Source organism: Musca domestica, unplaced genomic scaffold, assembly GCF_030504385.1.
Source record: "Musca domestica strain aabys unplaced genomic scaffold, Musca_domestica.polishedcontigs.V.1.1 4, whole genome shotgun sequence".
NCBI classification, from domain to species: domain Eukaryota; kingdom Metazoa; phylum Arthropoda; class Insecta; order Diptera; family Muscidae; genus Musca; species Musca domestica.
The window spans coordinates 28,738,881-28,758,034 of record NW_026712328.1 but is presented as its reverse complement, the minus strand read 5'-3'; the positions used below and the strand labels follow the sequence as shown (position 1 = coordinate 28,758,034).

The window sequence follows — 19,154 nt, the reverse complement described above, 5'->3', positions numbered from 1 at the left end:
AGTGAAATGAATAATTGATAAAAAAAATTCTTTTCTGTTTGGTGCATGATTATGTTGGTCGAAATCTTAATTAAAAAAGAAAAAACATTAATGAAATGAGTGGAGATAATAAAATTAAATAAATGTCTATATTTGTTACTTATAAAACAAGTTTTATTGAGGCAACTTTTTGGTAAAATAATTTAGAAAAATATTTTAAAATAAAAAACAAAATACCTGTAGTTTGCATTATTTAATTATTACAAACATAATTTTAATTGGTATAACCAATACATTGTTATAATTATAAATTATAATATCATTTTTTTTATTTTGTTGTAAACAAAGGCAAACTATTAATATTATATTATTAAAAATGTATGGCTGCCTCAAAATATAAAAAATAAAATATATGTATCAAAAATAAAGTCTCAATATGTGTATACCTTTTATTCATATCTCTTCTCTCTCTCTCTCTTTCTCTCTCTCTTTCTCTCTCTCTTTCTCTCTCTCTCTCTTTCATTCTGTAATGGTCACTTTTTATCTTAAAGGTATATCTCTTTGTGTACAACTAAGGTGATGGATAGAAATGATGTTACAATAAAAAAAATTACAACCGTAACGTCAACAATTTTAGCAAAACACTAAGGAGTATTGAAGTGCACACGGTGCCTTAGCCAATATTAAGAATCCAAATATTTTTTAACAAGAAATCCAGATCGGAAAAGTCTTCATTTAAAAGAAAATTGACACAGTTTATAAAAGAACAAGTAAAAAAACATTAAGTTCGGTCTCCACCTTAGGGTAAAGGATACCTTTGACACACAAATACCAATTTTTAGACATATTCTTGAGAAAATGCGGCAAAAATCATTAAAATACCGTATATTGGGAGGTACCGGTATATAGGGCCCATTAGAACCCACAAACACTAATTTTTAGACAAATGAGCGAAGAAATGTGGCAAAGATCATCAAAATACCGAATGTCGGGAGGTACCGTTATATGGGGGCCATACCAAAACGTGAACCTACATGGCTCATTTTCAATACTAAAAGTCCTGCAGACATAGTATACATTTGAGTAAAATTTTATCAATCTACTTCATTTCGTTCGGAAGCTAGAGTGATTTCCACAGACGGACATCGCTAAATCGACATAGAATTTTATCCTGATCAAGAATATATATACTTTGAGGGGTCTAAAATGTATATTTTGTGGTGGAGGGTATAAAAATGTTTCGATAGATTGAAACATACTTCAAATAGTAGAGAATCATTCGCCTTTGCTCAGATTATACTTGCTGTCAGGAGGACGGGGCAAGTAATGGACAATAGTTTTAACAATGTTTCTATTAATTTCGTTATAAAAATGCATGTTTTTTTTATCAGAATACATGAAATCTAATAGTAGATCTTATATCATGACGGGGTTAAATAAATATTGAATATAATCCAAAATTCTGTTTCTAACTTGGCTTTTGTTTTTTAAAACATTTCATTTACCCCTTAGCAAGTACTAGAAATTATGACATTACTTTTGTGCACATATTTCTTTTTTTCTGGGGGGGGGGGGTGTTAATTTTTAAAGAAAAATAATATCTAAATTAAAGCATACAACTTAAAATATAATGGTGTTAAAAAAAAAGTTGCAATAAACAACAACACAAAATAAAGTAAATAAAAAATAATAAAAACAGTTATTGAAAGTAATAAATAAAAGATCAAATCAGTGTCTTCTTGTTTCGTTTGAGTGGCAATGTGGCAAGGGCAATTATGCTTGAATGCATTTTTTTTTTGTTTATTCAATTTTTAATGCTTGAGATTATATGTATGTTGTTTTATTGTAATAGGAATTATTTGTGTTTGAATATTGTTATTGGATTTTGGTTTTTATTCATTTATTTTTTTATTTTTAACTAGAGAAGCACCATTATTAGTTGTTAGTTAATGTTTCGTTTAGAAACGCCTGTTTTTTTCTCCTCATATTCATTTTGAAGTACCATCACCAAAGTTTCTTTTTGTTGTTGATAATTTTGAATGATTTTTGTTAATTTTTGGAAAAATTTAAAATTACAAAAAACATATATTAATGACTTATTTTGGTCTGATTTTATAAAAATACATACACATGTGGGTACGTATGTAATATGTCTTTCAAGACTAGGACTAGAGTTTGTGTGTGTGGTATGCATGACCGATTAAGGGATTTTTCTTTTTGCAGTCAATACGTCCTACTTTATTTTTGGGACTTTGTCTGACAGCAAACATTCCAAGTATAACTGATTTTAGGAGATTATTCTAAAAAAAATTGTAGTTGTTTTGTTGTTGTTCAATGGCATTTTGAATGAATGAATGAATGATTTGTGTGTTTTGTTTTTAGCACGATTTTGAATCGTATGTTTTTTTTTTGCTTGTTGTCGAAATAAATATAAATTTACATAAATTCTTGTTTACATTGTTAGTTTAAAAAAGATGTTTTTTTTATATAATTACTTAAATTTAGTTGTTATATTTAGAAAACATAACCTAGAAAAAAATTAAAAAAATATATATATAGAGTTACTTTTATTTCATTTTGATATTACAGATCCATAAGTCTATTTGAGCTCATTTTTTGTTATCATCATCTTCTTTCCAAGAAGAAAAAAGAAATACAATATGTGTGTGATATTCGTTTTTTTTTTTTGGGGGGGTTAGCTTTAGTTGTTTTTAAAGATATTGTTGTTTGTTTTAAAAATCACATTGCAAGTTAAAATTGTCGAATTGAATTTATTTTACTGCCTACTTTTAAAAATGTTTACCAATACTTTATTTTACAATATTTTTACTTTTACAAAATTGCCAAGACATTTCTCGCAAAACCGCATCCCTCTCTTCCTCACTCTGAAAACCCAGGAAAATATATCGATCAGATTCGATATTTTGTGAGATGCAACCTACTACATGTACGACATCTTTGTCAATATATGCTCTATTCCACAACTGCAAGAATGTAAAACTTTTTACTGCGATAACCGATTTTTCCTTTATGATATCGAAGAAAATTGCAAAACTAGTAGATTCTTGTAGGTTTTGGAAGAGACCATTAATGGAGCCTATCTCATAACAAAATAAATTCCCCTAAAGCTCACAGTGGATCTGCCGATGGCAAAAACTAGAGACGGTTGCATGCAAAATTCCACATATATGATAAACTCTAAGCTTCTTATCGGTGGTTTGGAAATCAAATATAGCATTCATAATTTTATAATTATTTCAAAATTGTACATTTCTTTATATAGCTCCTGAATTATAGTGATTGGGCATCCCAAAAAACCTAACCTATCTCTTTTGACTACAATTTGTTATGGTCGATACCGAATACCTTACTAAAATAAATTTCACCTCATACAAGGCTGAAAAAAAGGTTGATTGATTCTTTCTTTTAAAGCTGGAACTCTTCAAAATTTGGACAAATAGTACTTGGATACATTGAATATTGTATTTATGCATTGTTATTATTATAAATGCATTTGTTAAGCAAAACAATTTGTAAGCATCTACAGATAACAGTAAAATTTTGCACAGTTTATTACAACATATCGAGCACTCAGACATAACTATGTTCTGTTCCAGAACCCGCAAGCATCTGCCATTTAAGGCATTTAAATATTTGTCACTTGTCTCGTAAGTTCACAAGATTCTCATTCTAATCCAGCCTAGCGATCTAGCTATGTATGTCCGTCTGTCCATGTTAATTTGTAATAACGCTACAGGTCGCATTTATGGCCCAATCCTCACGAAATTGAAAATGGAGGTGGGTTAGAGTCAGAAAAGAAACCTATTGTTTTTAGAGATAATTGCAAAATATTTAGGGTTTGAAATGGAAAATTTTCCTGATTTTGCAGTTGCTCTATAGGCCACAATTATAAACCAATCGACGCGGAAATTTACACGGAGTTAGAGTTTAGGACTGGGCAGAAGTCTACCAATTTGGGCCATCGGACAATATTTTGCGGGTAAAATAGGAAAATTTCCACTAGACCGCAAAAATTTCTAATTCCAGCCAAATCAGAAATACATTAAAAGGTCACTTCTGACTATTACAGTGATGCTGATAGTCAAGAAATCGGATATATAGCAAAATAGGTACAATATATATGTAAAAGAATATATCTTATTTATTCTGCTTATAAGTCAAGAACCGCTGGGCCGATTTTCACAATTCCCATCAATTCGGATTTTCTATTGCCAGAAAAGGTCAAATCTAAAAAAATCGCGGAAAATATACCAATAAAAAAGTTAATATCTTTTGTTACATTTTTTCAATTTTTATCATATTTTTTATTGCATGCGATTTATTCAATTTGACTTACAATTTTGAATTGTATATTTTCTAAATTTTTACACAACGCAACACTACGTTTTGAGGGTATTGCAATTATCGTCCGATCCTCACGAAATTTTGCATGGGGGTAGGGTTTGGGTCAGAATTAAAGCCTATTGTTCTTAAGATGTGCATTTAGGGGTTCAAATGGAATAAAAAAAATTAAATTTTTCTAATTTTGTAGTCGCTCTATTAGCCACAATTAAAAACGAATTGAAACGGAATTTCGCATCAGAAGAGAATTAAAGACAGGGACATTACGTTTGACATTATTTCAAAAACGAAATCTTTTCCAATGGATTTGAACATAAGGGGACTTCGCACATATTTTAGTGTTGTAAGGTCTGTAGCCTTTGCTTACTTATTTTTACATGTATTTGTAGAAAATGTTCACATAACCAAAATCTTTGGTGCACTATTCAAAGACAACAAAAAAAATATATATATATTCAATGACTTCGCGTACATTTGTTACCCAATCCGAACATTGCTACCGGTTTCTATTGTAATTTTTAATTTTTTCTGAATCGCAGTAATAACCTCCAACTGGACACTGAAACGAATATAACACACATACAATTTGTCATAAGTTTCTATTAAATAAAACGGAAAGATAGTTGTAAAATCAACTAAGTATTAATATGATTATTAGAAAAACTCATAAATGTGACAAATTATGATAACAATAATGATGATGATGACGATGATGAATTTGTTGGCGGCTATTGCAGCCATTATCAAAGGAAGAATATTCATTTTCATGAGAATTCTTGTAATAGGAATTTCTATTCGAATTGCATTTGTGTTCCTGACAATAATGATAATAATTATAATTTAAGGAGCTTTGCAGCAACAATGATAGTAATAATCTAAAAGTCTTTGTTACAGAATTTCTTATAGAATACAATAATAAACAACAACAAAATATTTGAAATAAGGAACATACGATAAGAAATAAAGCAGACAATAATGCTGTTAATAATAGTAATCTGCATATAAATGTTGATGTTGTTGTTGTTAGTGTTAGTGTCGGTGTCAAATGAAAACAATGAAATTTGAATATAAAATCAATTATACTAACAATTATCACAACAAACTGCTTGAAAAGACCATTTGCATAGACTTCGCCGCCGCCGCCTATGGATGATGCCACTAACAATAATTGCCGCTTTAATAACTTTGGTAACTTTGGTTGTTGGTAATGATACAAATCTAATAATGGTGATGGCTCTGTTGCTAAAAATGCTGTCGTCCGTTGTTGCCTTTGTCCGCGATATGGTGATGGAGGAAGCCTAATTCTATTTTTAAGAGATTCAATTATTTTCTCATGTTGTTGTGGTTCTCGCTCTGCTTGCATATCATTGCCAATTGCATTGCCTTGTGGTGCATAAAATGGTTTAAAAAATGTCTTCTTGTTCTTGGTTGTTTCGTTAGTAGGCTTAGTAGACAACATTTTCATAATGGCTAAGTGTGTTATAAATATTGGATGATGTAATAGTAGTGGTGCTACTACTAGTAATATTTTATGTGCTTTAGTAATGTTTAGAGGATGTGTATTAAAGTAATCAACTTTTCTAGTTAAAGTTGAGTTAATAATGATGTTGTTGTTTTTGGTGGTGTTGTTGTTGTTGTTGTTGCCAGTGTCATTGTGGTGGTTAATATTAATAATTATTATAATAATAGGAGCATTATAAGTGGGGAAGAATTTGGAGTTTACACAAAACACTAATTGTTCTATAATACTTTGAAAGTGACTTAAATTTAAATATTTATGGTTTTTTGTTTTAATGTCTTCCTGTTCTTTTTGTTTTTCATGTTCTCCCTCAACCTCAACCTCCTCCTTCTCATTCTTCATATCTTTTGTAGATATAAAAATATGCAACACGTTGTTGTTGTGCTTGTTGCCAACATATGCATACTGCTGCTGCTGCTGATACAACAATACTAAACTGTAGCTGTAGTAGATTTTCAGCTTTCTTATAAAATATTTGTAATAGATTTTCTTCAACTTTAGTTACGGCTGAATTGGCTTTTTGGGTTTTTTTAACTCAGCTTCTTCGTCGCGTTTTACCTCAGTATAACGTTCGCCCTTTAGTGATACGATTTTATTATCTCTATAACGCACCAGTTTTTTCGGTTCCGTTTTTGGTGCCATTGGTTTATACTCACGTTTGGCCGAATCTTTGTCCACATAGGAATATCTGAAAGAAAAATGCACACAGAAGTGTAAATTTGCCACTATTAGATGCAGAATGTTGTTGTTAATACTAGTTACCTGGCAATAATACGATTCTTTAATTCGGTGTCGTCGGCCACAACATTTTTACGTGCCACTGTATGACTTTTATCGGTTAAACTTTGACCCGTATCCTGACGATGTAATATAGTTTGTGTAGCTCCATCAATATCACCATTAGCAATGGTAATGCAATATTTAATCTGAAAGCAAATACATCATTTTAATGGTCACTTTACATATTTCCATGTCATGTCTTTCATATCCGATCTGTTGGAGTAGAAATGTACAGATGGTCACACGATTTTTTTTATATTTTTATACCCCCCAACATAGTATGGAGGGTATATTAAGTTCGTCATTCCGTTTGTGACACCTCAAAATATACATTTTAGATCCCACAAAGTGTATATATTCTTGATCAGCATAAAATTCTATGTCGAGTTAGCGATGTCTGTGGAAATCACTCTAACTTCCGAACGAAATGAAGGAGGTTGATAAAATTGTATCAAATGTATATTATTTCTGCAGGACTTTTGGTATTGAAAATGGGCTAGGTAGGTCCACGTTTTGGTATAGCCCCCATATAACGGTACCTCCCTAAATTCGGTATTTTGATTATTTAGGAGTCATTATTCACCGGAATTGTTTCAAATGTGGTATTTGAAGTTCGTAATTGATACTACAGCCTATGACAGAAAATTGTCTGTGCAGGTCCACGTCTTCGTATGGCCCCCAAATAACGGTACATCCCTATATTCGGCATTTTGATGATTTTGGCTACATTATTCATCGATTCTCGCATTTGAATATTGTAATGGCTTATGACAAAGATTGCCTATGCAGGACCACGTCTTCGTATAGACCTTAATATAATGGCTACATTCATTTCATGTCTTTTCATTTATTTACCTTACAAAGAAATATAAATAAGCCCACAGGGCCCATAACTAATATTATCTATCTACAATACCCTAACATAATACAAATTCAATGATTAATTCAAACTTAACAAATAACAAATTAAACCTAATAATTTATCTTAATAATTCACGAGAAGCTCGAACCCTACACCTCGATTCACCATCACCAACTAAACAATAATCTAGTAGAGCAGTGAAAAAGTGTAGCAGAAACGAGCTAAAAATAAGAGTGAACTATTTTATTACTCACTAAACAGTGTATAAATAGTAACTTACATTATAACACCCTACAAATAAAAAAAACAAAAAAAAAAAAAAAAAAAAAAACCCATAATAAACCGACGCAACCACTACAAAAACATAGCCTACATATTTAGTCGAAGGTACTCAATTACTTTAATTGGTATAGGCAAAAGTACGTAAGGCCAAAGGAAGCTGATTCCACAATCTCACCGTCCTAACCACAAAGGATCTCTCACCAATGGAGGACGAAAACCTTGGACCCAACAATTGAGGATTTCGAGATGATCTACAAAACACAATTTTTTTTTTGGATTTTAAAATAATTTAGATTAGATTTTTACATAATTTTTTTTCAGAGCCACAATAAGTTTAACTTTTTGCTCCCCTACGAGAAGACCCTGACACTTTTATAAGAAGTTCTTGAGACTTCTACAAGAAGTTCTTGAGACTTCTACAAGAAGTCCTTCAGACTTCTACCAGAAGTCCTTCAGATTTCTATAAGAAGCCCTTCAGACTTCTATAAGAAGTCCTTCAGACTTCTATAAGAAGTCCTTCAGACTTCTATAAGAAGACCTTCAGACTTCTATAAGAAGTCCTTAAGACTACTACAAGAAGTCCTTGAGACTTCTACAAGTCCTTGAGACTTCTTTTAGTCTTCTACATTTTGCTCTTCTATGAGAAGAAGACCTTCTGCTCTTCTATGAGAAGAAGACCTTCTGCTCTTCTATGAAAAGAAGACCTTCTGCTCTTCTATGAGAAGAAGACCTTCTGCTCTTCTATGAGAAGAAGACCTTCTGCTCTTCTATGAGAAGGAGACCCTCGGCTCTTCCATGAGAAGGAGACCCTCGGCGAGTCAAATTTGCACATAACACTGTAATGAAATTGAAGAATACGAAGATCAACGTAGCTGCTAAATGGCAATCCCAGGAGATCATTAACAAATCAAGAAACATGATCACCGCGACGCAAACCATACACGTAACGAACAATCGGATTTACTGCCCTACGAATACGTTGCATTTAAGAAGAAGTAGTGCCGGAGACTACCTCCAGACAATAATTCACCTGCGACAACAGCAAGGATACAACCGCTCTCTTCCTAATATGAAAAGACAAATACGCGTTAAGACAATACAGCCTTCGCAACTGAAACCTTATGTGACAAAGCAAGGTATCAATGTGTCTCTTAACGTCCAATTTCCGATCAATTATAATACCAAGATATTTCATTTCATCAACGAATTCCACTAACACAGAACCCACAGAAATATTAAGAGAACCACCATTACCATAATCATTGAACAGCATAGCATTAGTTTCATTCCAATTAATCATAAGGTAGTTTTAAGATTTTAATAGAATTTTTAACGGGTTTTTATTTTTTGAAAATTGCCAAATTCGTTCCAAATGGTGGGGGGTATTTATTTAAAGTTCGGCCCGGCCGAACTTGCGACTTTTTTACTTGTTACTTAAGAAAAAAATATTTTCATACGGTATTGGCTATGGCTGAGGCATGAACGAATTTACAATTAGTGTCTCAACATAAAAACGATAAATTAAAAAAAAACTTTTTTAATGCACATTGAGAAATCAAGAAGGGGAGACGTTGCTTCAATTAAATTCTGGGATACTGCTACAGCAAACACCAAAGACATAGTTGCCAGACAGTCGTCCAGCGAGTACGAACCCATATCACCATTGGATGTATGTGGGACAATGTTTGCGAGGATTTGTTGCAACCTTAAAGAATCCAAAGTAACTCAAATCAGTCGTTACCGCTTACGGGCCTATGTCTAAATGTGATGAAAAACGCAAAAACTGAAGACTGAAACCTTTGAAATGTCAGGTGGTACCCCTATAGAAACGGGTATATAAAACAAATGGACATAGGACTTGTATCCTCTTTTAATCCGCATGTGCTGTTACATATTTTCGAGAAATCGAAAAGGTCAATAGTCGGGCGGGACCGACCGTGCGATGCCCTATGCTCTATTAGTTAAGCTACCCGTAACAAATAAATGTTTGTATTGGGATTATATCATATCAACTACAAAGTTTGTTTATGCGTGTTAAGGGTTTTATACATTTATAATTTGGAATCAGAAGGAACTAATACATGGGAGGCAAATTCAACTATGAGCCGATTTCCACCAACTTTGAAGGAGGCATTTGTACCGCCCGTACATTGCTATAGATATACATGCTGAGATGAAAAAACTGAAACCAACTTCAGACTACTGTCATTTCCAGGCCACTCGTCCGACAGCTGTTAAAATTATTCCAGCGACAGCTCTATATATTATTTACAAGCGTACAAAAGCAATTTGGTGAGAATTTCCCGTTAGAGCATTCCAGCATTTAAATGTGAATAGATCTCGTCTCTGTGTGTCTCGTACCATCGCTTGTCACCCTGATACTTGTAGCGTAGCCCGACCTCAAGGAAGTGGACGGAAGAAAACAGCAACATCAGCAGAAATGGTTCGAAAAGTAATGAAGCGATTTGATCGAAACCAAAGTCGCAGTGGCCGAAGAATGGCTCGTGAGCTGAACATATCGCAATATTCCATCCAAATATTGAATATTTCATTCGGGTAAAGCCATTGAAATTCCAAAAACTTACACAGCAGCAAAAAGAAAATAGACTAAAAAGAGCTGCTTCGCTAGGGCGAAAGTGGTGAACTGCCCTAGCGGATTTTGTTTTCTCCGATAAGAAAACATTCGTTGTCCAGCAGTTTGTTTGATCGTGTTTTCTTGCCAAAGAGGTCAGCTGAAAATGTGCACCTTCGTTTGGCCACCAGAACTCAAGCTCAGGCCTTGGTGATGGTGTGGGCCATTCCAACAGGACCATCGCACTCAGCACGCGCCACTCTAGAATGGTTACAAAATGAGGTTCCTCGCTTCATTTCTAGCACACAATGGCCACCAAAATCTCAGGATACCAATCCGTTGGACTTTTGTGTCTAGAGTATTTGAAAAGCAAGATTGGCATTAAAAAATACCAAAGTGTCGATCACCTCAAGCAAGAGCTTCGCCGGAAATGGGCCAAAATACCGCAGAGCAACATTCGGGCAGCGTGTGACGGTTTCATTGGCCCTTTGGCCCATAATTCATGCCAAAGGTGTCCAATTCGAACAAATATAAACTTATTCTAAAATTTGTTTCTTTTTTTGCTTTCATTCAATAAAATTTAAAAAAAATAAATAAAATTATGGCGTTTGACTTTGTTACAGCTTTTTTTATCTCACCCTGTATAGTGGAAAATTTGCTTCATTTATTAAGCCTTTACACCTGAGATTTTATGGGTGGGGTCAAATGCATTTCTTTTCCATATTGTTTTCAATAATGCATATTTCAATTTTTTTTAATCGAAATTGTAATTCTTTTTAATCACCAGGCACTTGAATGTTATAACTCTGTTAAGTGTTTGCTTTTTATCGTTTTGTTTGTCAGAGTATTTCTTTGTGTTGTTAGCAGTGTTAAGTTTTTAGTTAAGTTGATTTGTCTGTTTTTACGCTCAACTCGCTTTTGCAATAAGAACTGCATACACCCTTCAACTTCTATGGCTTCTTCTGCATAACTTCAAAATTAACTTACCTCAATCAATGGTGTATCCGGAAACATTTCTTCCAAAATTTTGATCTCCTGACTGTAGATGGCATTAATGTCATAACCATTATTGCCGGATACATATTCATCACTTTCAGGATATTCGTCTTTTTCCGATGAGGATGATGAATTGCGTGCTCTCAGCTTGGATTCGGGTATAATGTCCGAAAGGGAAAGTGAACTGTGTAGAGAAGAAGTGCATAAAATACGCATACATTATTAACTGTTTGGTTTCTCTATGGAAACTAGCTTCCCAAATGTAAACCTACTTCAATGATAGATTTGCAGCCGAATGTTTATCTGGATTCTTTTGCAACTCCAATAGTTCATTGGCCAACTTATATATCCAATCACATATGATGCCCTGGTCAATTGATGAGAATTCCATAAAATAGGCACTCATCATTTCCACAAATCCCTCCACATCGAAGCACGGATCCTGGGAGGCCTCCTCCAAGATGGAGATTATATACGACAGCACAATTTCATCGACCACACTGAAGTCAGCACCCGGTATATGAGCACTGACAAATTGCACCAAACTGTTCTTAACCAATTCGTGTTGTTTCTCCAAATTGGTCATTTTGTTTGCCTTTTAAATAATCAACTAAATAGCGTACTGCGTTTTAAATAAAGGAGGAAAAGAACAAAAACGGTTTAAAACAAGCACTTTTGTAATTTTTCAGAAATTTCTTGACTTTTCTGTACAATTTTTATGGTCTTCTCCCTTGGCTGTGCAGATACGTTTTGACGAAAAGTATTTGAAAATTTTTTCTCTCTATACCAGTGAATACGAAATACGGCGAGCGAATGAACCGGAGCAGAGCAGACAGCGGGCAGAACAAACCGAACAGAATGAAAAAAGGATTTTCGGTATTTTCTTCCCTTGCTCCCTTTTGATTCCTTTCACAGCTGGTTCTGGTTGCCCTCCACCATTCACACGATTTTTATTCACAATTACGTTTTGCTGTTGTTGTAGGGCTTTCGTGTTGCTCCCCAGCACCAGCACCACCATCACTACATAACCCACAAGCCAGCGACCAACCAAACCCAAAACAATTATATAGTAGCTGCACAGACAAGACACGGACAAACAGGCAGCAGTCAGCCAGGCAGGCATATAAACAAAAACAAATCATACATCACACACACCGCAAAAAAAGACAACAACACTAATTTGCACTAACTTAATACCCAGCAAACCAAATATCGAATGTCGGATAAATCTTGACAACTTTGTTGTTCGGAGAAATTAAAAAAGGTATGTGAATATTTTCGTTCATTTTATTTAGGACAGTTGTGAATTTAATTAAAGTTCTTAAAATTACTTTAAAACTCTGACAAGAGTCAAAAGAAAATTCTGATTTTCATGTAGCACTTTTTTATAAATTTAGTGTGGAGTTACCAACGAAATCTTTACATATTTGCATTTTGGCAAATCTCCAGTTTATTAAAAAAAACTTAGATTTTTCAGAAATTTGTTCCAGAGGTAGATAATTTTACACTGGTTAAGGCAAAGTAATTTATCTTCAAAGTATTTCACCAGTAGGTGAAAATGCCATGCTCATGTGATGTGTCTCATTTAAAGGATTTCGGAGTGATTGCAAAATGTATGTGAAATTATAGTTGACACACCTATCGGAAACCGGTCTCATATCAGCAGATTTTACTGAACTAGACCCTAGTTAATAAACTAGTCTTCCCAAAATAATTGTCAAGTCGACAAATTTTGACACATATTCGATTTCTGATAGTTCGGTTCGCTGGGTTTTCACATATTTATGTACACATATATTTCTTGTATGGATTTTATATTCTAATAATTCTTGCAAATGCACCATTCAATTACCCGTCTCCGTCGAATCCTCGCGCTTTGTTTATTGGCTTAATTGTTTTGACTAATTACTTCTTCAAGAGAAATTATTCTTATTTATTTTACTTTTGAAAAATTATAGTTGTTTTTGTTGCAACTTGTAATTTGTTTGAAGCCTCTCTCTGTGTTTATATATGTGCATCAATGGTAAAGAATTAACGAGAACAATGTCATTCAGCATGCCCTCCTTTCTTTTTTCCAATGCGAAATAGTTTCTTGTTATTTCAAATCACTTTGAATACATTGAATTATAATTAATTTCACAGTGTTTATTAATTCTGCTCCAGTTTAGGTTCGTGTTTTCTTTTTTGCAACCGTAAAATTCTGTTATAGAGAACCGAGTAGGGATACCTTAGTCGATATTGGGATAATACTTGGAAAAAAGTTCAAAGCGGAATGTTGATAAGAGATGCCAAGCGAAGCAATTTACTTGCATAAGTCATCGGCTTATCTTTTCTCCATAAAGAGACAAAGAAGCGTAGGGTGAACAGAAATAAATTATCAGAAGGTAGAACAAAGCTACCCTCTAAATACAATATTTTTCTTTTTGTGCCCTTATTCTGTCAAAACATATACACATTTTGATTAATGTTTTGAATAAAAAATACAATAATTTGAAATTATTTTAAATTTGGTTGCAAAATAAATGCAAATTTTAGACGAAATGGGTAGCAAATTGTACAAACTGTATTGTCCTACTATTTTAGATTCCATCTCGTGGAATAACTCCGAAATTCCATTCTTGTTTCGCTAGTCTTTCCCAATAAAAGAACTTTGTTAAAAAATAATTGAAAATAAGCAAAGCCAACTGTTACATATTTAAAAGTATATTTGATACTAAAAGATTCCAGCGCAAAGTTGAATTTTTCCAGTTTCTTTAAAGTTGAGCAACCTTTCTTGTTGAACCATGCATGGTGCAATGAAGTAAAGTTAACCTCATTTCAAATTAACGCTCCCAGCTCTGCATTTTCTGTAATTTACCTTATCAAATTTCAAGGCTTAAAAAACAGTTCCCGTCTCTGATTTTGTGTGTACACAATGTATTCATGAATATAGATTTTGACAGTGAGATGTTGTCAAATGTATAAATTTGAAAAAAAAAACTTTTAGCATATGATTACATGTCTTTACCTTCTTAGTTCTACCACGGTACAATAAGGAGGTAGAACAGCTTCGTAAAACTACAGAAATACAGCCCTGAGGATATGCCCGCTTCATGTCAGACTCATTCAAAATCATAGACAACAAGTTGTTTTCATTTTTCTCATATTTTTCCTCATTATAAAAGGGTTAAATAGCGCGAAAAATGAATGAAATGCCTGGATATTTCTCCCAAAAATGTGGTCAAAACTCTTCAATCTTTCAATTTCATGGCTAAACTGGTTAATAGCTTTAAAGCGCGAGCCGCAATTTACGTGTCTTCTAATCATTGACTTTGAAAGTATTTTGTTTCCATTTTTCAAAACAATAAATACATACACAAAATAGGCAGAAGTCGGGCTCAATAAAAAAAAATATTTATTGGTTTGAAAAATAAAGACAAAACATTGCAGAAACCATGATACAATGAAAAGATGGTATGCTAAGTTTGAAAATTTTGAATTTAAAAATGAGGAAAAATATTAAATGAATGGAAACAAATTGTTGCATTCAAATTTGACAGAAAGCGGACATAGCCTGAGGGCTGTATTTCCGTAGTTTTACGAAGCTGTTCTACCTCCTTATTGTACCATGAATAAAATGTTGCTCAACTTCAACAAACTAGTAAAAATGCAACTCTGTACCGATGTCTTATAATGTCAAAAAGATTCTTAAATATGTAACAATTGGTTTTGTTTTTAGTCATTTGTTACCAACGGCTTAATTTTCTAATTTTACAAAAAATATGTTACCTGTCTTCTGTAATTAAGAAGGTAAATTCATCTCAGCATTTTCTGTAATTTACCTTGTTAAATTTCACTGAATAAAAAACAAGTTCCCATCTCTGAAATTCTGCGTATACAATAGATTTATTAATACATTCTGCGTATACAATAGATTTATTAATATGTAATTTTGAGATGTTGTCAAATGAATAATTCATGGTACAATAAAAAGGTAAGGTAGAGCTACCAGCTGATTACTATTTTTTCTTAAGTGTGCCCGACTTCTGCCAATTTGGTCTGTTTTTCTGTAATTTTACGAAGCTGTTCTACCTTCTTATTGTACCATGGAACAATTTTGGGAAAAAACATATATTTGCTTGACTACCTTTTTTTTCTACGCTGCGTAAATATTTATGGAATTAATTTTAAAATCATTTGAAAATGATAAATGGTTCCTATATAAAAAAGATTTACCGATTTGGCAAATGAGATTACCTTGCTCATTTTGGCATGATTATATGATTATTTTAGAAATTATCAGACATGTCACAAAATCGAATGGGAATGGTTGAATTCCGTAATTCGAAATCGACCTTTTTTAGATTCTTCAGATTCCGATTGATTTGGTGAACTATGAAAATCTCGTTATTCTGTTTAAATATGCCAAAGTTACAAGTTCCAGTAAAAATTTGTACAAATTATCGAGTAAACGAACACTCCTAATAGAGTCAAACTAGCCGAAGTCATTGCTTCATTGAAATCATGGTAGAATTAAGATGCTAATGTCATACAATCATATGCTTACATTTTTTTTTTCTAAATTATTCATTTGACAACATCTCATTGTCAAAATTTACATTTATAAATCCATTGTATACACAGAAATCAAAGATGGGAACCTGCTTTTTTTATTCAGTGAAATTTGACAAGGTAAATAACAGAAAATGCAGAGATGGATAGTCTTTTTTTAATGACTTTACCTTCTTAAAGTTACCATGGATAAAATGTATGTTGCGTTTCCACTGCACTTGATTCGCTCTCTATTCGACCCTTAACTATGAAAAAACTACTTAATTCTTCACACAAAATTTCCTGAGCGAACACTCATATTTGAACATTGATCAAATCAAATCACTCTCAGAACAACGAAAAAATATGCCCCATCCCTAACAAATAAGAGCATTTATCGAAAAAATAAATTATGACATTTAAAAATTCAAAATGGAAAAATGTAATGACATTTATGAATGAAAACTACAATTTTGAATGGCGTATGTACATTCAAACGAAAGTAAATTTTGTTTTCTCTCTCATCCGAGGTACGCATTTTGTCCATGAGATGAAATTTCCACAGAAAACTGGAAACAAAAGAGGCAATATTTTCAAAATGTTTGTATCGGAAGAAAAAATGTTTGACAATACAAAAATATGTTCAAAGTTAACATTTACACAAAAAGTTGAAAACATGAATGAAAACTGTTGGTCGATCGAGTGATCCCTACATGGACAGTCTATAATTTATTTGCTGTGCCAAGGAAAATAATTAAAATTCAAAATTTGATGTTTGTGCTGTAGTAATTGGCTATTAGTATTTTGGAAACTATTTTTGGAGTTCCTTGCCATTCGCCGTTGTTGGAGTTACGTATTAATTGCTGCTTTTCTGGAGTGTCACAACCTAATATTTTTGCTGCTTTGTTTTGCCGGCTATTGCGCATAGTTACACATATTACAAAATGCCGTCTCAATTAATCTGCAATGTTTGCAATGAGCACATTGCAAAATCGAAATACAAAATTGGATGCACTGGTTGTGTGAATTTTTTTCATTTGGATTGTGCGGGTGTGTCTGAAGCTGAGGCGAGAGCTAATAAGGCTCTTAGATACACTTGTAGTGCCTGTGTGCGTTCTGCTGGTGGTGACGGTGCGTCGGGTGTTGTTGATCGTGGCATTCTTATTAATTCGGTGCCTAATTTGTCCCCTGCTGCTTGTGCCTCTGTGGTTGATGATGTTGCTGCTGGCAGTTCTGATGCTGTGCGCCGTTGGCAAGATGACTTGCTTTTGACCATGAAGAAACAGATGGACATCTATATGGACCAGTGTGTGCGTGAATTTAAAGCCAAAGCTGATGCACTTTTTGAGTTGTATAGTGTTCAAATTTCTGAGGTGAAAAGCAATTTGAATGTGCTCAGCAGATCAGTGGATGAATTGAAGTCAGCTGTTAGTGAGGTGAGAAGCACTGCTGCAAGTATGGAGGAGAGATTGTTGGGTAGAATTCGTGAGCTGGAATTGTTTAATTCTACCCTCCAGCGCAGACTGAACCGTTCTGACGTAATTATCAGAGGCCTGCCTAATAATGTTAAGGACCTTAGAGCGCAGGTTGTCAAAATTGCTAAGGTTTGTGGTTTGCAACTGGGACCCCGTGATTTGCATCATTGCTGTTACATCTCTGATCGTAGAGCGGTTCTTGTAAAGTTTAACTCTATTCAGGACAGAGATGTTTTGATGCGGAACTTTTCCAAGAAGGGGCGTTTACTTTTGAAGGAGGTAATTGAGGATTGTCTTCTTGAATCCCGGGTGTATATAAATGATCACCTGATTAAGTCCACTTCGAAGCTTGTGTTTGCTTGTCGTGGTTTGCTGAGGAAGAAGCATATTAAGAGTTTTAGGTTGGTCAATGGGGACCAGCCTTTGGTTGAAGTAATTCTCCCTGATGGAGTGAAAACTATGTTTGAACAATGTGAGCTGTTTGAATTGGCCAATCGATCTCGGTGTGCAGTAGGTGGCGTATAGTTGGATTTGCTGGTTGGTGATGGTGATTCTTTAGACTTTTAAGGTATGCTAGTTTCTGTTGATCTCAGTATTTTTGAATTTTTTTTTTTTTTTATTTTTCTTGGGGCAAGTGACATTTTGATATAAAAAAGATTTGCCTTTGTTTTCCCTTTAATATATATTTATATTGTTATATTTTTATTATATAGTATTTATTATTATTTTATTGTTTTACATGACTTTTCTAACTTCTATAACTATGCTCCCCAGCCTTTTTTTTTATTTCTATGTCCCTTGATGGGAATCTTGGACCTGTGATCAGGGATGCTCAATTTTTCAGGCGTGTCTCTTCTGGCTTCCATGGTAAATTTGCGTATGGGCACTTAAATTGTCAGAGCTTGCGACCGTCTAGATATAATCATAAGGTTGATGAGATGAGATGTATGCTTGTTGGTAGTGGTATTGATGTTTTTGCAGTGACTGAATCTTGGCTTAACCCTGCGGTGTCTTCGAGGTCGTTGCGGATTCCGGGGTACAAGGTTCTGCGTAATGACCGTGTTGGCCGTATTGGTGGAGGTGTTATGCTATATGTGCGTGATAATTTGTCGTATAAGGTGGTTTATCGTTCGGAGAGTTATGGTGTGTGTGAGTCTTTGTCTGTGGAGCTTTTACTGGGGAGCACTACAGTGCTCTTTACTGTCGTCTACTTACCTCGTGGGGATGTTGACTCATTTCGTTTTATTCATGAGGGCATTTTTGACTCATATACGAACATTGTTGTCTGTGGTGATTTTAACTGCAATTTGTTTAAACCATTAAATTCTTTATCAATGCGAACACTTTGTAGATCTCTTGGGCTTTATGTTGTGCACAATTCCTGTCCGACGCACCTGGATGTTGCTCGTGGCACCACCTCATTGATTGATTTTTGCCTGGTCTCTGAGACCTTGGCTTTGAATTTTTCCTTGCAGGGGCAGTGTCCTGGTATTTCTCACCATGCGTTGATTTTTGGAGGTGTTGAACTCCCGGTTATTGCCGAAGAAAAAGTTATTGAATTCCTGGATTTTCGTAGGACCGACTGGCGGGGTGTGGAAGATTATGTCTGCAATTTTGATTTTAGTCCTCTGTATCTTACGAGTGATGTTGACCAACAGTTGGCGTTGTTTGATTTCTTGTTTCAAAATTTGTTGTCCTTCGTACCCACTGCTACCAGTTCTTTTTGCCCAAAAAATGATGCTTGGTTGGAGTTGGATGTGGTGAAATCGGCTTGTTACGTTAGGGATCAGGCTTATC

General features: G+C 34.0%; 1 protein-coding gene across 4 annotated transcripts; it reads right to left on the bottom strand.

Moving 5' to 3' along the window:
- Positions 1 to 1,548: 1,548 nt before the first annotated feature.
- Positions 1,549 to 13,661, bottom strand: LOC101897166 (CUE domain-containing protein 2-A). 4 transcript variants are annotated; one of them, XM_020036415.2, is made up of 5 exons: positions 13,194 to 13,661; positions 11,625 to 11,974; positions 11,344 to 11,536; positions 6,623 to 6,786; positions 1,549 to 6,548 (listed from the first exon to the last, which is right to left on the bottom strand). In XM_020036415.2, the coding sequence occupies exons 2-5, from the start codon at positions 11,936 to 11,938 to the stop codon at positions 6,362 to 6,364; spliced, it is 858 nt and encodes a 285-aa protein (XP_019891974.1). In that variant the 5' UTR covers positions 11,939 to 11,974; positions 13,194 to 13,661; the 3' UTR covers positions 1,549 to 6,361. The 4 variants fall into 4 exon arrangements, with proteins under 4 accessions (XP_019891974.1, XP_058982699.1, XP_005182533.1 ...); XM_059126716.1 differs by having other exon boundaries at positions 13,295 to 13,661; XM_005182476.4 differs by having other exon boundaries at positions 13,205 to 13,658.
- Between the last annotated feature and the right edge of the window lie 5,493 nt (positions 13,662 to 19,154).